Source organism: Lepidochelys olivacea (genome assembly GCF_965140295.1).
Source record: "Lepidochelys olivacea isolate rLepOli2 genome assembly, chromosome: 1".
Taxonomy (NCBI): Eukaryota; Metazoa; Chordata; order Testudines; family Cheloniidae; genus Lepidochelys; species Lepidochelys olivacea.
The window spans coordinates 140174542-140197497 of NC_140411.1; the positions used below are offsets into that span (position 1 = coordinate 140174542).

A 22956-nucleotide genomic window follows, 5' to 3' on the forward strand; every position below is an offset into this window, starting at 1 on the left:
TTCGGAAGTGAGGCAGTCGGTACCGGGAGGAAAAAGCCTGCAGAGAAAAGGCCCTGGGAGGTGAAGCTCAGCTGAGAGAGGAAGAAGGAACCCTTCAATAGGCCCTGAAGCAGGAAGGGGGAAGAGGAAACGCCCCTGAGCATGGGTGCTGGAACTAGGGGTTTGGGTGGTGCTGCAGCAACCCCTGACTTGAGGTGGTTTCCATCATATACAGGGTTTACAGTTTGGTTCAATGGCTCTCAGTACCCGCACTATAAAAATTGTTCCAGCACCCCTGCCCCTGAGACCTCTAGCCCAGGGTGAGCCAAGGAGCGGGTTTTGTGGGGTTCTTTTTGCCTCTGGAAAATAAAACGGTGCCTGGAAAGAGAATCTGAGTGTGGCAGTGGGTCCTTCGTGGGCTGGGCCAAGCCACTATCTTACAGTTGTGTGGTGTCACTGTGTAAAATATCGGTTAGTAATATCTTTCCACTTTATGAGTAGATGTTACATTTGGTGATTAGGACCTGGCTTTCCAGAATATCACACTCCAAAATAGAACGTCTTTTGTCAGAAACAATATCTCTTGTTTAATAGACTGAAAAGTAGCTTTTCCAGGGGCTCTGCTTTTCCTGCTTCTGGAGTGAGTAGTTCATATTTGAGTTTGGAGAATGTTAGTTCATATTCTGACACACATGCCCATATCTTATCCCCTCTGCTATACCTCAGTTTCTTGAAAAGGAGCAAAGATTTGCTCAGTAATTGTCTTGGGTAGATGGGGGGAAAGACCTGACATTTGTTTTTCTTCATATGAATATTTCGCTAGTGCCCACACTGCAGCAGAATGTGCTTGTCTAGGAGAGGGGAGTAAACTTGTCACTTTACCAGAGTATATTATTATTACTGTGGTAGCCCCCAAAGTCCCAGCCAGAATTAGAGCCCGCAGGGGCTGGGCACTGTACAGACATCTAGAAAGATGCGTCCCTGCCCCTAAGGCTTTGCAGTGCAAGGGCCTGATTGTGCAATGAGCTCTGCCCTAACCTAGGTTATAACCTGCAGCAGCTGAAAGATGCATAATCCACTCTAACTTTCCTTACCAGGCCCACTAAAAAACACCTCTCTAGTCACTGTCAGGTCCATTTTCAAAGGGGCCCCAGCAGCAAAGGACAGCGCCAGAGGGTTTTGTTTTTCAATTGTGCCTCACTCACACTCCTGCCTTTCTGCCTTGGGAGACTTCAGGAGCTTTCCTCCCCCTCCCCGCACACATCTTCAAACTGATGTTTTCCGACCTGCTGCCAAGCTGGAAATCGTTCCCAGCCCAGCCTCCCCCACGCTGGTAAAAATCCCCTTCCCTTGGAGGCATTGGCCGCGCTCCCGTCTGCCCCCCAGCCTGGGGCGCCTGCAGTGACTCCCTGTGGTGGAGAGGGGCGATGTCAGTCTCTCCTCCACCTCGTCCCTCCCCGTGTCTCTCGCCTCCTCCCCCAGGCTTTCGGCGGATTCCGCTCTCCGGGTTTTCCGCCCGTCCCGTTGCAATCCGCCACCTCGGAGCGGCCAGCGCCGTGTGCGAGCGAGGCGGGGAGCTCGCCGCCCGGGCAGCTGATGCTCAGAGGAGCGGGGAGCGGGGCTGGGCGCCGGTGACTTCGCCCAGCCGAGGGAGCCGCTCGCAGGCAGAGGACGCCGCCCGGGGCGCGCACCATGGGGGACGCCCGGCCCGCCGGTGCCGGCTGTTAGCAAGTGACAGCGGACTCGGGAGAGCGCAGCAGCCCGGCGTGCGGGGCTCGCTGGGCGGCGGGGGCCGGGGAGGGCAGAGCGCTGCCGCGATCCGCGTGTGTGTGGCTGGCTGGCTGGCGAGCCCCGGGAGCGGCGATGCCCTTCGCCAAGCGGATCGTGGAGCCCCAGTGGCTGTGCCGGCAGCTGCCGGCCGCCTCGCTGCTGGAGGAGAGTTTGGGCTGCCCCGAGCCCCGGGACCAGCCGCAGCCCGAGCCGGAGGAGGCTGCCGCCGTGGTGCCCGCGGAGGCGAAGGAGGCTGCGGCGGTGCTGACGATGCTGGATCTCTGCTCCGTCAGTAACGGGGCCCTGGCCCGGATCCTCCGGCAGCTGTCCGACGTGGCCCGGCACGCCTGCACCCTCTTCCAGGAGATCGAGTCGGAGCTGCAGCTGGCCCAGCGCAGGGTGCGGGCGCTGCACGGCAAGATCGGCGGGGTGCAGGGGGTGCTGCGCAGCCTGGATCCCAAGCAGGAGGCAGTGCGTGAGTAGCCCGCCGCGCCTCGGCCCCCTGGGGGGGGGGCTAAGCCTTGGTGGTGGTGGGGGGGCTCTGTGTGTGTGTGTGTGTGATCGCCTGGGAATGAAGCTGGGGGGCAGCCGGAGGGGATGGGCTCTGTCCGGGGCGCTTGGAAGGGGGAGAGAGGGTTTCCGGGCGAGAAAAGTTGGTGCTTTAACGACTGAAACCAGGGGACGGACTTGCTGAGCTGTGAAGTTGAATGAATCGGGGGAGCGGGGTGGGGGTGTGGGTGTGGGTGGGGGGCGCACGCTTCTCCTAGACCCTGGTCCCAGCTTGGCCCTGCTCCTCCTGGCCGCATCGCCGCCTAAAAAGAAACCAGCCGCTCTGCGAAATGGCCCGAAGTCCCTACCCCTGCCTGGGGGCGGAGGCGACGGGTGTTTGCAGGCTGGATCTGCCCGGGGGGGGGGGGGGGGAACGGGGGACAGGGGACCTGGGTGGAAAGTTGGGAAATGGACCGCTGGTTTCCAGGGCGAGAGCATCTGTTTGGCTCGGCAGCGCGGTTGCCTGTTCCACCCGGTGGGTGGTATGGGATGATCCACCAGTCGCCTCCTCACCCGTCCCAGCCCTGGGCGCGCCATCCCCGCCTCGCTCAGGAGTCGCTGGCTGCCATAAGTGAGCCCCGGCCGCTTACGGTGCGGCCGGGCATTGACTCTGCGGCTGCAGGCACCAGCCGGAGTGGGGTTGCGCTGCTCTTGAATTCCTCATGATAAGTAAATGCCTGCTCAAGGGGCTGGAAGGTGTGTGGCAACAAGAGGGGTCCGGGGAGGGGAAAAGGACCTCAGCTCTCAGCGCTGAAGGGATGAAAATGCCTGAATTCGCCAGGCTTGTACTTTCCCAACGTTCAGGTCCGACAGACCCACTTGATTTGCTGACGTTGACCAGTGTCAAAGAGACAGCTCCCCAACCTGGTTGTTTTCGTGTGTGAATTTATACACAAAACAATGCGTATCAGTGTGTTCCTGGGCACAGGGTGTGCAACCAGACCATTCCACTATCAAGAAAGATGATGTCAGTGGTTTCTGACTTACATAAGAAGCTTCCTGACTAGGATTTCTGGGACTGCATAGTCAACAGCTAAGGATTTGACAGGGGATGTTGCGAAGGCCAAAACTATAACTGGGTTCAAAACAGAATTAGATAAATTAATGGAGGATAGGTCCATCAATGGCTATTAGCCAAGATGGTCAAGGATGCAATCCTATGCTCTAGGTGTCGCTGAACCTCTAACTTCCACATGCTGGGACTGGATGACAGGGGATGGATCACTTGATAATTGCTGTGTTCTGTTCATTCCCTTTGAAGCATCTAGCACTGGCCACTGTCAGAAGACAGGATACTGGGCTAGATGGACAATTGGTCTGACCCAGTATGGCAGTTCTTATGACAGAGGAGATGCTGCAGGATTTATACAAAGGTGCCCATGGGATTCCCCCCCCACCCAGGAATCTCTGATACTTCTCCAAACCCAACCTTCATTTACCCCCTGTCCCTGTCAGTGCAAATTTCCCTTATCCTTAAGAATATTCCTGACATCCTGCTTAAAATTCTAAGCTCTTAAGTAGAAATAATAAAAATGATAAATCTGTGGTCAGTTTTCAAGGCCATAAAGTCATGAAGTTTGAGGAGTGACTTTTGTTTTGAAGAGCAATCCCTGAGGAATCCTGGAAAAAATTAGATCTGTTGTGGTCAAGGCAATATTGGACTGTTGTTATTAGCAATGAGTGCTTTAATCCTGCTTCCTCTCCAGTCAAAAGCAGTGACAGGCTCTGTACTTCTAACAGCTGTTAATACCTTCAGAATGTGGCTTATGTTAACAACAATTGAATAGAACCATTTTCAGACTCTTAGTGATGTGTACATTTCCCAAATATTTGTGAATATGTAATTGTCTTAGGTAAGATTTCTGTCTCAAACTCTGAGCTAACACAGTAAAATATGTTGAGTCCATTTCTTCTCTTGCTATCTATATAAGAGCACTACTCAGAGAGAAACACAGGAATAGATTTTGCTCTGTTATTCCAGTATGAATCCAAAGTAGCTGCACCAAGTTCAGTGAAGTTACTCCAGTTTACAGGGGCTAAATGAGGCTGAAATATGGCCAGTCTTTTAAAAAGATATTTGGAAGTGAACATGACATTTTAAAATTCATTGTCTGATTTTTCCTCTCTCTCACACCTGTGTAGAGTTGGAATTTAACCCTCTTGTGAGTCAATGAACTTCTTGGTGAAAAGAAGCATGCCCTAGGTGTTCAAAACAGATATATAGAATGAAGTGCTCAACTGCAACTAGAGTAAATCAGCGTAGCGCCATACTGACTTCAGTGGATTTATGCTGATATACGCTGGCTGGGGATCTGGCCCATGATGACGAGAGAAGGTTTTCTGTTTCAGGTGAATACTATTGTATAACTGGAGTGGTTTTTTCTTTGATTAGAAATGTGTGGTGTGAAAGAGGATTGTGTGATGAAAGGAGGGGACCAAGTGAGGAAACTAAACCTCTTTGGGCCACATTCTGCTCTCATTTATACCAGTATAAATCCAGAGTAACTACACTGAGATCAGAGGAATTACTCTGGAGCCGAATCTAGCCCTGTGAGGGTTTTTTTCCCCTCTCTTCCCTCCTCCATGGATTGCATTTATGCAGTTTGTATGCAAATTACAGTATGACACACTGATGTTACATTAATGTAGCTCCATGATCTTCATTACCCAAGTGTTGATAAAAGCAGAATGTGGCTTTTTACCCACATTTTAATAGTGCCAGGAGCTAAATTTTCAGCTCTTTTGGAGGGGAAAGACTTTGCTGATTCTCTCTCCCCACTTCCCCATGCATACACACCCACACCTGGATAGTGAAGCTGTAGAGATCCCCCTGGATGACTAGATCATGTGAATGCTCTTCTGGAGGAGCCCAGGGACAATGTCCCTACTTCTCACATGTATATACTGTGTCGCATTGATGCAGCTACTCACACCTACATACCACCTCTCCACACTCATGTACTAGTACCATGTATCTTCCCTCTACGCCCCTGTGTATCTAGTGTATGATTCACAGACTAATCCACGTTGCACATTAAAGCACACATCCCATCCTACAGTGTATGAAGATGGCATGTCCAGTTTTTCCGTCCACAGACCCTTCCTCATTCATTAGTACTACTGGCAAAACCTTATGCAATTGTTTTTAAACATGGTGGACCAAACTCGTCCTTGATTTTATTTCACTGAACTCAACAGATGAATTTGGCTCAACTCCATTGAAATCAATGGAGTAATACCAAGGTTGAATTTGGCCCAGTACTTTTAGCATATCAGGGTGTGTTGGCCATATTTGCTGAGATGCTGTGCAATATGGTATTAGAATCTCAGATGAAGTACATTTTAAAAAGAATTATGTTTATAAGTATTAGTCTGTCTTGCTACTGTACAAACACTTGGTGTAATAACACTGCAAATTGCAGCACAATGATTTAAGAATAATACCATCCAATTATTAGGCTGCTAGCAGAGGTGCTCAAAACATTGAGCAGTGAAGTTTCAGGACTTTTTTCTCTCTTTCCTAACGAGCCAGACAGATTACAAGATTTTGTTATGAAGACATCTAGATAATTGACCAAATCCATCTCTGGAGTATTCCTATTGAAGTTAATAATTATATCAGGTAGTCATTTGGCCCAATATATTGACAAGTCAGGTTACCACTGTTGAGGAATCAAAAAGATGAATGGTGCTGTAAAGAACAGGAAAAAGTCTCTTAAAACTAGTGTATAATAGCAGTGTATATAAGTATTACAGAAAGTAACATATTTTACATTTTTAAACTTGAAGATTTATACATTATTGACATAAAACATTTGACTAGGGATCATAGGAAAGTCACAGCAGAAAATTTCAAGGACTATATTAGAAGTGACATGTTGTTGGGTTTTACAATAATGCATATCCCCAGTTCTGCAGTCTTCTTTGAGTCTTAACTTCTTTGTCTCAGGGTCATAGTTATCTGACTAATAAAGACCTCAGGACTGTTTTTTTTTTTTTAAATTTAGCTTGAGCTTTTCTGTTGTACAGATTCTAATTTTCCTCTCACTTCTGCTTAGAAATGGGGATTGGGAAATTTACCAGGCACCTGTTAGCTAGAGGAATAAACTAAAAATGTTGGCAGAAGGGCATCATCTAGGTTCAAGGGAAAGATTGTCCCTTTCTCCTCACCCCATCCCCAAACACCCCCACTTCACTACTAGGATTCCTATCATAGTCCAGTTCCTGGATCTGGGTTAACTTTCCATCTTTCATGAATGTCTCTGGTTAATAGGGGTCTAAGAAATTTGAATCCATCCCACCCTACTGCTGGAAGACAGGAAAGAGCTTTCTCTTTTCCTTCCCTGCTACTCCAAAATTGACTATTCTCTACCCTTCTCTCGCTCTCAATATTTTTTTGTCCTACTCCACCACAGATTGCTGCTGCTGCTAGAGTTTTCAGAAACCAAAGCAAGATGATAGTGACACGATTCCTGGCAGTCTCACTATTGCCTACTACAGCTTTCTGATAGTCTGCGGAAGAGAAGAATGAGGGGGGATTTGACAGCTGCTTTCAACTACCTGAAAGGGGGTTCCAAAGAGGATGGATCTAGGCTGTTCTCAGTGGTAGCTGATGACAGAAGAAGGAGTAATGGTCTCAAGTTGCAGTGGGGGAGGTTTAGGTTGGATATTAGGAAAAACTTTTTCACTAGGAGGGTGGTGAAACACTGGAATACGTTACCTGGGGAGCTGGTGGAATCTCCTTCCTTAGATATTTTTAAGGTCAGGCTTGACAAAGCTCCGGCTGGGATGATTTAGTTGGGGATTGGTCCTGCTTTGAGCAGGGGGTTGGACTAGATGACCTCCTGAGGTCCCTTCCAACCCTGATAGTCTATGATTCTAATAGCAATGAAACTACCGAGAATCTTATTAGTTTTACTGTGTTGTTTATTGAGAAAGCTGTGAGGATCAGTAGAAGCACAGGATCTGTCTGCAGATTCAGGAAAGCAGCAAGGCATATTTTCATATCTGGAAAAGTTACTTCATACCCCCAAGGACTACAAATGTAACACTTTTTAAATTAAAGCTTCAATTTTGCAAAAATTGATGATGTAGGTCACCCTACTGGCCAGGGAAGGTTTACTAGTAACCAGCGTTCAGTAGGCAATGGAGTTTTAAAGTCCTGTGATCTCTAAGAATTCCATAAGTGCTGAGTTTTTATTTTTTAAAAAAGCATAAATATTTTATTGAAAATGAACATCTTTTAAAAGTTTAATCCACGAGAGTAGAGCCTCACTTCTTCCTTCTGCGTTTTGCTATATAGCCAGGTTCAGTTCTGTGGCTACCAAGGAACAAGGGAACGTCTTGTGTTACTATGCTTTTCACAAGTTCCTAGGAGCAGCTCTAGAGTGCTACAAGGAGTTTCACTACTTTGGTATTTTTTCCTTTAAAGGGACAGTATCAAGATCAAAATAATATCTTAAATTCTTTACTTGCAAATTTATTCAGTCATTTATAGCATATGCTTATGCAGCTTACTTATTACATTTAACTTGGCTTGGTCACTGGAAATTGACTGGTTAGTTTCACTTTTGCTTTTTGTCAGTTTCACTCTTTTTCCACCTGTGGGTAGAATGCTGCTGAGTATGGGTTTCCAGCACTGCAATGACATGTTTAATCCATAATGATGATCTGCATGCTCCTTTCCCTACACCACCACCATTTTTTTTTACAAAACCTTTTATTTAGATCTTAAGTGAAGATGATGATAGTGTCTTCTCATTTTATTATGTTGAAGTCCCAATTACTGCTGAAATGGAATCTGTAAAGAATCCCCTAAATGAAGTTGTCCAGAGAGCTTCAGAACGGATATGGTTTGCTTCATCAGAAACCCCAGCCTCTTTAAGGATTGGTGTTTCTTTAAAATAACTTTGGGGGCATCCTTTTAAACACAGAATCATAGACTTTAAGGTCAGAAGGGACCATTATGATAGTCTAGTCTGACCTCCTGCACAACACAGGCCACAGAATCTCACCCACCCACTTCTGTAACAAGCCTCTAACCTATGTCTGAGCTATTGAAGTCCTCAAATTGTGGTTTAAAGACTTCGAGGTGCAGAGAATCCTCCAGCAAGTGACCCGTGTCCCACGCTGCAGAGGAAGATGAAAACCCCCCAGGGCCTCTGCCAGTCTGCCCTGGAGGAAAATTCCTTCCCGACCCCAAATATGGCGATCAGTAACTCAGATCCCACCCTATCTAACATCCCATCACAGGCCATTGGGCATATCTACCACTAATAGTTGAAGATCAATTAATTGCCAAAATTAGACTATTGCATCATATCATCCCTTCCATAAACTTACCAAGCTTAGTCTTGAAGCCAGATATGTCTTTTGCCCCCACTGCTTCCCCGGAAGGCTGTTCCACAACTTCACTCCTCTGATGGGTAGAAACCTTAATCTAATTTCAAGTCTAAACTTCCTGATGGCCAGTTTATATCCATTTGGTCTTGTGTCCACATTGGTACTGAGCTTAAATAATTCTTCTTCCTCCGTAGTATTTATCCTTCTGATACATCTATAGAGAGCCATCATATCTCCCCTCAGCCTTCTTTTGGTTAGACTAAACAAGCCAAGCTCCAAGGGAAGGAATTATTGGAAGCAAACCATTAAAAAGTAACAAATAATAGCTATATTTTGTTTTTTGTGAGGTTGAGACAAATGAATTCAGTTAGACGGCAACTCCATTCTGTGCTCTTCCTATCGTGCTGAGGCATGATAGGAGATAAGGAATGGATGACCATCCTATGTCTTGTATTGTTTCCAATACCAGTAACCACAATAAGGAATAGAGTTTCAGCTTTCCTTAATTCTGTACTCCAATGCTTTTCTGAGTTCAAGACACACCTGAAGCATCTGAAAGTAGGGTATGATGTTTTGGGTTTTTGTGCTTTAGGAAAAGCACATTGTTGTAATCTAAGGTATGTGAGGTAGCACAGAGCCTCAATGACTCTTTTTGCCCTCCCTCCCCCATTTTATTTAAGTCATTTGAACTAGGAACTCAGTCTGGGGCCCGTAGACAAACCTGGAAAGAAAAATTGTACATTGGATGTGATAACCAATGCCTTCAATGTAATGTCTTTCCCTCACACTCAAAACCAGTGAATAATAGAGCACAGTTCTTCGTCCTTCTGGAAATGGACAAGATTTCTGCCTCTTTATCAGTTACCTTATTTTTTTAGAAGACTTTTCTCTATGGCACTCTTGAGTGTAGTTCTTCAATTAATGCAACATGATCCAACATTATGTATTTCAGTTGATTTCTCTTGTGGTATGGGAAAGCAGGAGAGTTCCCCCACTGCTCTGCTTTTTATAGGCTTGGAGGGCTGATGTCAAATGAGCAGGGACTGTGGGATTTGGAGAACTGAAAGGATGGTTTGCGTGTTTGGTTTTTGCTAGCGTCGGAACAATAAAAAATGGAAGAGGAAAACCAGGGGGTAAGAGTTTCCGTGCCTTACAATAACATTAGACTGCACACAGTCATTCAAAAAAGAAAAGTAATTGTCTTTGTTTACAAATTAATGATGCAACTTAGTTTCTGAAATAGAGAAAAATATGTAGAGTCAGGTGGAAGGCTTTTTAAATCTATTGTAAGCAATGGGTAGAAACTAATACCAAGGACTCTTACAAAAGCACGTCTGCAGTGATCTTATGCTCTGGAATCTTGGGTTGCCACCTTGACTCACATTGTGTCATATATAACAATCTATCCTTCTTAAAATAAAACAAAGGAATAAAATTTAGGCCCCACTGAAGTCAAGGGAAAAACTCCCATTGACTTCAATGGTGCTAGGGTTTTACTCAAGCACTTTAACAGTGAAAATTAAACAACTCCTAAATAGCAGAGGAATATGGCTGTTTCGGGGTCTTATTGCTAATTGAAGAGCCCTTCTGATGAGAGAGGCTGATATATATAAAAAATATTCAGAGCTGGATTCTCATCTCATGCCAGTCATACACCTGGGTAACTTTGTAGACTTTAGTGGAATTAATGGAGCTACTCCTGACTTACACTGTTGTGAAAGTAGAACAGGCCCTATATGTTAAGTAGAGATATTGAATGAGGGTCTCAGCTGGTATAAACTCCATTAAGGTCAGTGAAGTTACACACGTGTGAAACTGGTGTGAGGGGACTTAGGTGTATATGTGATTTATACCAAATGAGGAGCTGGCTTGATAACATGAGTATATGTTTTCATACAGCCTGCATCTGGTGTCTATTTGAGAATCTTTATAGTTTAATAATGTGGGTAAAACTCTGTGGTCTTTGTGTGTCCTTTTAACATCTTGCTCTTGGTTCTACCTCCTTACCCCCTTCTGGTGTGATTCATTTATAAAATAGATTGTCTTGGGGGCTGGGAAGTGAAGGTAAAAGAGACTGTGGTTACTTAAATTCTTTGTGATGGAGATCATGTGGGAGAGTCAATTAGCTATCTGCTTCCACACATGAAAGATGGGAGTTTGACTTCTGTGGGAGGGAAGGGGAAGAGCCTGGAGTGTAACCAAAACCTATTGGCTAATTCTGAAATGTCCTTGAACTAAGGGAAGGAATTATTGGAAGCAAACATTAGTATCAAATATAACGGTGCGTCTCAAACGCTGCTCTGGCTCAACAAAATCTGACTTTTTTTTTTACATTTCTTGCATAGAATTGCCTGTTTTATGACTTTTATATTGTAAGGATCAGATTATGGCTGGCATCCATAGATATGCAAGGATGGGGAAAAGAGACAGAAGAAGCTATTCTTTACCATGCTTCCCCATGTATGAGCCAGCCAAAGCTGCTGCCCTGAGTGCCAGGACCAGGAAAGATTTTTTTTTTCTGAGTGTTGCTGCTGCTGAAGTGGGGCTTTGCGCCTTCCCTTCAAGCTGGCCAGCAAAATAGAGTCAGTATAGGAGAGTGCAGCTTGTTTCACGGCACTGCAGGCTTTGCTCTGGCATAGCTTTCTCCAGCACCCCTGGAAATATTGTACCTGAGACAAGCAGCGATCCCCAGAATTCCCACTTACACAGAGCTCCTCCAGCCCCACCCCCGCCCAGCCCAGCTTGTGGTTTAGCAGCCAATCAGCACCAACCTAGCCCTGGTTATTTACTTGCTAGAACAAAGATAGCGTGGATGCGTTCTCCAGGAGAGTTTCCTTTTAATTGTTTGCTCAGTGCAGGTCACAGCGCTCAGCCGATAGACAACTTTGAATGGTGCAAATGCAGCGAAGTGGAGCAACTCAGTTGATGGGAATCTATTAAAAGCAGAATGCTAGCGTTTTGTCCGTCGCCGTCTCATATACTGGGATACATAAGAGTAATTCACCTCATGGCTATGGTTTTATCCCCTTATTGCACATTAGGTAATGTTACTGCACATTGGGTGGGTGACCAGACCGCAAGTGTGAAAAATCGGGATGGGGGAGGGAGGTAATAGGTGCCTATAGAAGAAAAAGCCCCAAATATCAGGACTGTCCCTATAAAATAGGGGCATCTGGTCACCCTGCACAGTACATTAGGGCTGGCTGAAGGTGTGAAGGAATCTCTAAGTGAAAGTTGCTGTGGGTGCATCAGTGCCCACTCGCTGCCCTCCATGTAACATCATGGTGCAGTGAGGGTAACCAGCTGCTTTGTACCTGGAAAGGGCTGCTCTACCATACTTCCACCGCTTTTAAAGGTGAGACTGGACATGGGAGAACCAGGTGAGAAGGAAAAGGACCTTTATGGAGATGAGGTAGATTAAGAAATCTGTGAATTAAATGTAAGTGCTCCCCCAAATGAGGATGATTCTTCAACTGCATTGGGAAATTCCTGCATTCCTCAAATATTCTTTACTACATTGGGGGCTCCAATGCTGATAGATCCAGGGCGTGGTCCCCATCTGTTATCCCACCCCCTGCAGTCCTGGCGCCGACCCTGTCAAAGACTCTCTCTATCTTTTCCATAATTTGAAGGATTACCACTTCATGGTCCCCATTGATCTTTAATGGCAATGTTTTAGTGTCTGAAGTGGAGGAAATATGATCAGCTTGCGAGAATATTTTTTACAGCAGAAGTGCACAGTTGTGGGGTCTTCTGAGTCAGAGGGCTGGGCTTTTCGAAAACCTGTGTTTCAGATCACTCGCAATCTCCATGTGATCAGAGTCTGACATCAGAATCTCTATTGGAGTGGCTTCAGTGATTAACCTGGAAAGAGGGGAACTTTTTCTGTGTTACTGAGTGCGTTTCGGGGGCAGAGTGGGAATTTCTTTCTTTCTTTTGATGTATTAGCATCAAAAGAGTCTTAGCTTCATTCCTAATTGCTTCTAGATTTTTAAATTTATATATCAGTATGTAAGTAAATGCAAGAAGAGATAGCTGTTCAAAAAGGCAGGGTTTATAGCATGATTAAAATAAAAGATAGCATCCAGTGTATACTGCTGTAGTTGAAATATCTCCCCCGAAGACTTTTAGTTTACATTCTCATTATATCTAACCGCTTCTAATGCACTGCCTGTTTTAACAACTGGCATGTTTTTAGGATGGATGTTATGGCAGATATACTCCCACCATATTTTAACTTGAGACCTTAAATTGTTATATCTGTGTATTTGACAATTCTTTTTATACATCTCAGATTTCTCTCCCTTCCCTCGCTCTTTTCCCCCTAAACTTCCTTTTTTAAAGAGGAGTGGAGGAAAGCAGGAGGGAATTGAAATCTCATGAAGAAGCTGGTATAATTACATTAGGAGTTGTGGACTTGGAACTCACCTATATTCAATGAACACTGCATGAATCTGCAATGTATTTCTCAGCACAGGGTGATTCTTTATCTTTTATATATATAGGTTCACTGTAATTCTTACAAAGCCACTTAGTGTTACTTTTTGCTTTCAGTTGGAGGGATAGTTGGACTTTGAACTGTAGCCATTCAGAATCTGGCAGGGAGAAAGTGCTGAGAAGCTGTCCTGTTAACATGTGCATGTGATTAAGACCAATGAGCATGGGGTTGTGTGTTGTACTAAAAATAGTCATAACTTGTCAGTTCTTTCCACCTCCCTCCCTAAAGTTTATTGTTTAGCTTGCAAATGTTTAGAAGTAGCTTTAAGTTGGGAGCTCAGTCCTGCAGCATGTAGACCTGTAACTCTCAGTAATTTCAGGGTCAGCCTATTGCTGTACCAAGAAGGAAACAGATGGACTGCTTTAGCCAACTGCTTTGTACACTCAGAGCTTGAGTAGCTTTGAATGCAAAAACATTGTCTTTCTGCATGGATCCCCGTTTTATTTATTTGTATTTTGTCTCTTCTGATGCTGTAGCATACAATACATAATACAATTGCAGCTGCCATAAGAAAATTGCAGAGGGCTAAAGTTTGTTGATAATAAAAGTAAGATAGTCAGCAATAAAAGTAAATCACTGTATTAAAAGTGAACCTGAGTAGCAACATTTTTGTAACCTAATATTCATGTTAATCTATTCCCAGCATTTGGTCAAATCAAATAACTTGCTTTTTTATTTTAAGCAAAAATGGCTGTGGTGTGAATCATAGATGCTCTGTGTGGCGGGGGTAGAGATGAAACAGGTAGAGCCCTGCAAATTTGCTGATATCTGTTTTATATCCACAGACCATATTTGTGGGTTGGATGCAGATACAATTTTGTATCCGCGCAGGGCTCTAGAAATAAGATTGAGTCCAAACAGAAGGCAATAATCAGCTTGCCACCTTTCCCTCCACCCCCACTCCTCCCATGGTTCTTTATCTGACCCAAAGCAAGGGGAAGGTCAGGTCTCAGCATAAGCAGGTTCCCTTCCCCTAGTGGACAGTGGTTTCTGGTGAAGGGCTAAGTGCAGCAGAGCAGGCAGGAGATGCACATTAAATCAGTTATTAGACCATGCATAAAAGTTCTGAGAAAAGAGTACACCTCTCAGGTGAACCACTAGATTCCCCGGCGGAATTGGTGCTCCTCAATTGCTTGCCTTTGAACTCACAAAGCTGAGGATAATCCTGAGTTCTTGGTAAGTGGATTATGCTTGAGGTTGCAGGGGATGGAATTCACACACTCTTCCCCATCTGCCCCATACTACACTGCTTGGCTGCTGCTGTCCCTGCCTCTGGCACAAATGTGGCTCCAATGGTTTGCTCTATATCACAGTGTTTGAAGTCATCAGAGATTCCCTCTCTTAGCATGTAAAGGGTGTGGGAGACCCCCTGCATGGTCACTCCACTCGCATATAACCTGTGGAGTTGCTGTGGGAATTCAGGGGCAATGGAGAGCTTTGCCCAGGCTCAGCAAGCCAAGGGTAAGTTTCATCCATAGGACAGATCATTTTGTCAACACTGTCTCTTTTCCATTCCGTCTCACCTCCCAGAATTACTGGGTTTGTTAACTAGTTTCCATCTAAAATCATTTTTTGTCTTCTATGCACTTCCTTTAGGGGCTAGTTTTGGCCCTTCCTACTGCCTTAACTCCCTTCTTCCCTGCATCTTCAGTGCTGCATTTCTCAGGAGACGCAGTGCAGAAGTTATGCCTTTATCTCTGCCTTAATGGTAGAGGCAACCCTTCCTCCCCCACCTTACTGTGGACAGGAGTGGTGATACTAATTTTTATTGGTGTGGTTTATTCTTCATTGATTATCTTTAATAATGTGTTGCTGTCTTGTTCAGGTAATAAACTGCTGAAAACTTCCTAAGGTTTAATTTAAACCAAACCAAACCAAGCCTGCTTCTAATGGATGTTGTAAATGGATTATTGTCCTTAGCATATTGAAAGCTTCTTGTGTTAAGTTCCTTCATTTTAAGGGTGCAGTATATTTTGTTGCAATGCTCTCCAGTACTCTATCTCATTCCAGGCTTAAACCAAGGGGAGGAGGGTGTGGGGGGGCGAGGGTGAGGGAAATCAACTAAACTAACAACTTAAATTACAAATCAGTTATTTTTTTGGGCTGCAGCAGTATTCCTAATTTATGTTGTACTTTGGTCTTGATCCTGCCTTGATGACAAACAATGGGATAATCTGTACAGACAAACTGGGATAATCTGGAGTTTGCATGTAATAACCTGCTGGCTGCTATTTGGATGAAGTGTTCTGCTATAAGCAATGGACCATATCCTCAGCAGATGTAAATCATTTATACCCACTGGGGATTGGGCCCGGTAAGTATAAGAGATACATAACTGTCATATGTGCTCAAAATTCTCCCAAATGTGATGTGATGTGAAACAGAATAGAAAGACTTAGCACCATGCACCAGTTATCTGCACTCTGTCATCTGTATGGACATTAAACAAATACATATCTTCAACCAAACTTATTCCTGGTGTAAGTCCATTAAATTGAGTTACATTGGCAATGAATTTGACCCCTCATGTGTAGCTTATTTAGTACACAAGATGGAATAACCAATGCCCTTGAACCTCCTATAGCTGTGTACTCACTTAGGCAGCTATCTGTCTATATCCTAAATCAACAATCCAGACATAAAATCTAGTATGGGGTATCATGTAGAATTGTGGAAATGCTCCTTGAGGTAGAATGTTGGGTCCATAAATTAATGAATGGATTACAGCAACCTGTGACTGGGTGTAATATGGATAATGTTCATTTATGTAATAATCCAGTTGTAATTTAATACAAATTATTAATTTACATTAGCAATAATAATTTATCTAACTGTTCCATAGTTCTGTTTTAGAACACAATCAAAAGGAAATTGGTTAAAATATGGTTAAATTGGTTAAAATGAAATATGAGAGGGAGCTACAAAATGTTGCAACCCTTAGTGATTTTTCTTGGAGCCTAACCCCTGGGTGACAGTAAACACGAATTGATGGAAGGGTTAGCATAGCAGTTGCATTATTGTGATGTGACATATCGTGGTACATGTGGTCCTATGGCTTCTTCATCATCTAATTATCTATTGAACCCTTTTTCCAATTGTTGAGATAGGCTAGACTAATGCAGGACCACAGCTCTGTGTGTATGTACACACACACATACATAATGGGAAAGTATATAAAAAGAAATGAGTATGGGCAGAGGACATCATGTAAAGGCAAAAAGGTTCAGAACATTGATTATATTGAACTTAGATCGCGAGTATATAGGGAAGAAGAATTCTTGTCATAGCCATACCAGCAGCAACTGATGCAGACAAAAAGGCCAAGGTACAGTATAATTTTCACTTTCCAAATAAAGCAAAGATTAATCTCTCTAATTTTTTTAACTCCACATATTTCATCAAATGGTCAGAGTTTGGTACCGTGTGGGTCTCGGTCAGTCTTTTAAGATAGCTCATTTGCTGTACAATATTTGTATGTTTGTTTTTAAAAAACTAGAACAAGTCTTATAATGAAGCAAGTTGTGGACTGACAATGCCAAAGCTTTAGAGTCAATGAGATTCTGTGGATTGATGTGTGAATGCACACCAACAGTACTTGTGTTGTACTGGAAGATTGTGGGGCATAGCCTACTATGCGTAGCAAAATGGTGCTGGCTGGTAGCAATATAGATACGGTGCAGACCACAATGGAAGAAGGTGGTGGTATGGGCCATTTCTCGGCAGTTCCTCCAGACTGATCTGAGGACTCGCATGAGAATAAGTTTCTTTTTGATCTCAAAGCCACAGATAAATCTGTATACATGTTTGAGGAGAGGTGAAGGAGAATATTATGAAATGTAAAGGGAGAAGAGTATCCATCCTTGAATATTCTCACTTATATGCTGCAGTTGAGGCTGGCCTAAATATGCTGAGTTGATACTGATGTTGAGGAATCTCTCCTACTGGATGTAATGGACCATCTCAGACAAAAGGTTTATTGTTTGGAGACTTGGGGCTAGTGGTTTTTGGTTGTGCTTGTAGTTTGGATATGTTAATTTAGGCACCTCTCCATTGAATATATTGCCCAAATTATATCGCAGCAACTGACTGAAAAATGAAATAAAGAACGTTTAACACCCCACCCAGTGAAATAACAGTACTAGCTACTTTGTGAAATTAATGCTCCAGAGAGAGGGAGAGAAGGATTGTATGCAAACTGATATAAGTCAGTGGCGTAATTCTGAGATTCACTGAAGGCAGGTTATATTTATAATTGCAAAAAATATGAGGTTATGCCCTTTAGTTTGTTCCTTTGTAAATAGAGTTGAGCCTTAGGCCAGGTCTACACTACAGATCTATATCAGTAAAACTATGTTGGTCAGGGGTTTGAGAAATCCACATCCGAGAGTGATGTAGTTATACCTACTTAACCCTCCATGTAGACAGTGCTGTGTTGTTGGGAGAACTTCTACCGCTGACGTAGCTGCAGTCTCTCGGGAAGGTGGATTCGCTACTCCCATTGGCATAGCACCATCTTAACTAAAGCTGTACAGCGGCTCAGCTACAGCAGTGCCGCTGTGTTGCTGTAGCGCTGTGCGTGAAGACGAGCCCTTGGTCTTGTCATCTGTATATCAATAGATATAGCTACATTCTGGCCTCTTTTGCTACACTCCTGTAGCAGGTTCTTCTTGATTTCAGCGGCATAAGCCAGATGGGCAGATGCCTAGGGCTGAATGATAAGATTGCATCTCACATAAATATCCCAGAGTTGAAGGCTTAGAGCTCATGTGAATCAAGGTTTGGTCAGGATTTCAGGGCATAGATAGGATGATTCTGCTACCTCAGTCTTTTCTTCAGACCATATTTATTGATTTTGAAGATTTAAATTCAAAAATACCAAAGAATATCTTAATCTTCAGGCATGAATATCTATCTACATGAGTGCTGCTCATTAACTAGCAGGAGTTGTATAAAATCTTATGCAGCAAGATGGGAGCCCTCCCTTCCCTTTAAAATACATAAAGCCATTTCCCTTCTCTTTTCAATATCTTGGCTGTAGATCCAGTTGGGATTCTAGGATTGGCCAGCCCCTAGCTTTATTTACTCAAGCCCTGATCCTGCAGTGATCCTGGCTGTGGGGTCCCCCGGAAGTGGAACAGAGCACGGTGCTGACCATATGGCATGGTGATGACCATGCAGCATACACTGCAGGGCTGGAACCAAAGATACCAAGTTCTGTCCTGGGAAGATACTTTAGTACCATTTCTGTGGAAAGTACATCCCCTTTCTGCTGCGTTATGCTGCTGGTACTAGGCAGATTGTGCTCACTGTTATTAATGCAGTTCCTGAGATTTGCAGATCCTGACCTCTTTCTGTCTGCTGCATCCTTAAAACCCTGTTGCCTTTTTGAGAGGTGGCTGGTTCCAATGAGAAGCACTTGTTGGCAGTGCATGATGCCTTCCTTCTGGGCTGTTGATTCTTTGAAAGGATTGTTTCAGGGAGGGGCAGAGGAAGGTGTGGGGGGGAGGAATGGAGTGGGTGACGAAGAAGCTGTGTGGCTGTGAATGGCCTTTTGGTAAAGCATTGATTCTAGAAGGTATACTGCAGGGCGTTTAAAAGCACTCAGATGCTGCAGTCTTTTGCCTTGTGCTTTCCAAAGGCCCGATTTGAGGGGTGGTGCTTATCTTTAAATAGCTGGATCACAAGGAGATCATTGTTCTCTTGGGCGCTGCGTAATTTTGCTTTGAAAGAAAGTTTAGCTGTATGTACTGGGATAAGGGACACAAAGATTCAGTATAACGTTGGGCTGGGATGTATTGTGTTTGCATAGTATAGGGAAAAGAATTGCAAATGTTGGGCAAGTTTCATCCCTGGAGTAATTCCATTAACTTCAATAGAATTATTCCGGAGAGAAATTCAGCCCAATGCCTCTCTATTGCTAATGCCAGAGAAGTTCCGATCTGTGGAATCTCACTGTAAATGAGACTCTCTTTATATTGTACATGATGGCTGTTCGTACTAGATATTGTATAGCTAATTAAGGGTGAAAGTCAGCACTTGAGTACTGCATGGCCTTGTACTGACCCAAGTCCCACTTAAGCTTTCAAATCAAAACTCAAGTGAGACATAAGTACTTAGCCCTTATTGCAAGGGGTGAATATCACCCTAACTGTGTAAGCGCTGAGTTTACCATTGTCAAACTCCCAGACCAAACAAGCTTTAAAATGTAGCCATGTTTTCTGATCTGATATAAAATTAGATGGTTCATCTCATCCCATGCATCCATTGAAGCCTGCCTTATTCTGACATAGCTTTCATGACAGCTAGATTACATTTGGAAACACCATAGTGCTATTTACTAGAGCCTGTTTCGTGCCAATGAGCTGTGATTATTTATTACAAGAAAATGTGGAAAGCTGCTACTTTTGTGGCCTAAATTGCCACCAGTAAGTGTAACCTTCAGGTGAAAACATGGGGCCCAAATCCTACAAGGCACTGGTTGCTTCCCAGGGAATGCTGAGCATAGTCAGCTCTAGAACGGGCTGGGGAGAAAGGATGGTCTAGTGGCTAGGACTTGGGAGACCTGTGTTCAGTTCCCTGCTCTGCTAGAGACTTGTTGTGTGACCTTGGGCAAGGCTCAGGCTTGGGGCATGGCCTACGCTCCCAGGTTATGTCAGTATAGCTGTGTTGGTTAGGGGTGTGCATTTGCTTTAAATCTGTCATAGCAATGTCAGCAGAAGCACTAGTGGAGATGTTGTTGTATTTACCAGAAAGTCACTTACCTGGTATAGCTTATTTTGCTCGGGGAACAAGTGTAAGCTGTACTGGGAAAAGGACTGTTTTGCTGGCATAAGCTGCATCTGCGCTAGGAGGGTTTGCCAACATAGCTGTACCAAACCTTTTAAATGTGGACAAGGCCTTAATCTCCCTCTGTCTCATTTCCTCATCTATGACATGGGGATAACAGCACTTCTCTACCTCACTGGGGTGTTGTGAGGATAAACACAGGAGAGATTGTGAGCCACTCTGCTGTTAAGATGATGGATGACACATGAATGCCTAAGATACATTGTTAAGTATGCTGTGCAAGTGACTAGCACTTTGCAGGATTGAGGCCTTACAGGGCAACGTTAAAATAATTCCCTCTTTAATGGACCTATGCTTTCAATACCATGAAGTGCTGATTGGCCAAGGAATATCACCGGCACATACAGATGACATTTTCCATTCCTTCCCTAAACAAATAGGGGTCATTATTATTGAGAATGCTAGGATGTTGTCCCTCAAAGACAAAACTTTAGTTACAGTGACATCTGCAGCTGCCACTCCTTCAGGAGCTGGATTGTGGTGGAAGAGTGAGCTGCAACACTTCCTTACATTACAAGCTACATGTCCTGATTAATTACAGTTGGGTAAAGATGAGATTATGCCATGGGACTTCGTTTAATTAAAAAATAGTGCTGAGAAGTTTAATAAATGTCTGATGTGTACTGTCTGGCTGCTGAGTGCAAATGTTGCACTTTTTAGCAACCCTTAGCGGCTCTCTTCTAACTTCAGTCAGAAAGAGCCCACAGATACCCAAAGGGGAAGGCTGTGCTGGAGTGGTGGTGGTGGAGGAAGGCTGGAAGTCCAGGATCTAAAGCTTGTCTTGTACTGTTGAGTGGAAAAATTACAGTCATGTGTGTGAAATGTAAACTCAAAGGAATTTTGTGTGTGTGGTCTTATTTTGTTTCTTCCCTGTTCCCCCACTCACCTGCATCCAACTCTTTCATCTATTTTAACTTTCTCTTACATTTTTGTAATAGTCACCGCTAATCTAAAACAACAACAATAAGAAAGTGTCTGCGTATAGAGTCTGTTTAAACTGTAGAAGGCGCAAGTTCTTCTAACATGCTTTTTGTTAGTACAGGCTTGGGAGAGACCTAATGCTCCATGATAGCCATATGTTAGCAGCGTGTCCAAATGTTACAAGAATTGCATGTAGTTCTTGCGTCTCCTCTACAATGGAGTCCTGCACAGCATTAAAAGCTTACTATTATAAATCTACAGTTATGGAAAGATTGTAGCTTTGCCTCTGCAACTGTTACCTTATTATGATTATTAATGTAATATTTACAGTTTACTCCCCCACTTTCACTGTACCTAGACATTAAGGAGGTGGGAAAGTATAGACATTGTAGACATCCTTCACCTGGAGATTTTGTTTTAAAAAATGTCCATGGCATCCGTATGAGCTCTCTGAAGAAAGATAACCCCAATTAACCTCCAACAAAGGTTTCTGGATCATATAAGATTTGTCTGGGGCCCCTGGGGAGCACTAGTCAGAGCAGATTGCATCCAGAAATTAAGCTTTTGCCCACAAAGTTCTAGGAGAGATACTGAAATAGCAACCTGTCCCTTAGCACTATGGTGTTTTGCTTTGCCTAGGTGTAGATTAGAATTAAGCCTACTTCACTTACCAACAATGATAGACTTGCATTATATTTAGTTCTGACCTCCATTCAGTTAGAACTGTTCTTAAAAATACATTGCTGGTAGAGTAAGCAGCATAGTGGCACAATTTGGACTGAACCACTAACCAGGTTGGCACTGCTCAAAAAAGAATAGGGAAAGATTTTGCAGAAATAAAATAGCTTTCTTCTTACAGCTGCTGTGTTGCAAGAGATGAAAGAAAACATAAAAATGAGTCTTTTACTTTAAAAACGCCCTCAGAAGAATGATTCAGTTATAAACTAGTTTTTTCAGGATCTGCAGGTGGCTTGTACACTGTAGTTAGATCCCTGTTTTACCTTTTACATTCAGATCTGCAGCTTAGTTCATTTTAGGGGGGAAAAACCTCTTAGTTTTACAATATGAGATTTGTAGTTTTTCAAACCTGCCCTCTTGTAGTATGATTACACTTTTCATTTCCAGAAGGGAATGCGACTGTGATTTGATACTGACTGTTTCAAATCTATTTATTTAAAGTATGCTTGTAAGATCTAAAATTCGGTAGGTAGGTCATACAGAACTATAGGACAAATCTGAGATTCTTCCTTCTGCTGACACTCCCCATCCCAGCAGAACACATGAGTTCTATGCAACAGGGCAGCTGTAGAGTTGCCAAATCCTCTGGGAATGGCCTGGAGTCTCCCGGAATTGTCATTGATCTCCCTGTGACTATTGAAAACAATCCAGGAGATTTTAATAGGATATTTAAAAAAAATGACATTATGTCATGTTGGAAAAAAGAAATCTCCTGGAATAGCTTCAGTCAGCGTTGGCAACCCTAGGCAGCTGGTCAAGGTCCAATCACTACAGATATTCAGGCAGCATACTACAGTCCTGGGAATAATCTGAAGGGGTAGTTCTGAATTATACAGTCCTAGGGCTCAGAGTGGACTATGTGGGATTTTCTGTTCTTATTGTGTACCCTTCTATAATCTTGTCTTTTGAAGCATTTAAAAGCTTGAGGAACCATGATTAAAAGCCTCAAGTGGCATGCTTTTCCATTTATCCTCTAAGAGGATCGGCATCAGTTTCACTGCTCTGATCCATTATAAGAACTCGCAGAGAAGACAGACTCTCATTGACTTCAGTAGGCTTTTGGTCAGGCACTGAGTGCAGTAAAGGAGCATTATCTCTTATAATGTAGCAAGCACAGTGTTGAATATCTGAAGCCATTCTGTTCTTTTCCACCTAGGTTCATATGCCACACCCATCACTGTCATAGCTGTGCATATCTCCTTCCCTATCTCCCTGTCAATTGGACACGTATATTAAGTACATTGTAATTGCAGAATTAGGTATCAAATCCTTCAAATAGCAAGGGTAGGTGACGCATACAGCATGTAATGGAT

At 43.7% G+C, this 22956-nt stretch overlaps 1 protein-coding gene across 1 annotated transcript in view; it reads left to right on the forward strand.

Moving 5' to 3' along the window:
• Positions 1–1543: 1543 nt before the first annotated feature.
• Positions 1544–22956, forward strand: part of NHS (NHS actin remodeling regulator) — a 339915-nt gene continuing 318502 nt past the window's right edge. Inside the window, exon 1 of the mRNA XM_084623083.1 lies at positions 1544–2224. Within this exon, the coding sequence (XP_084479209.1) occupies positions 1843–2224 (382 nt within the window). The 5' untranslated portion in view covers positions 1544–1842. The remainder of the gene's footprint in view (positions 2225–22956) is intronic.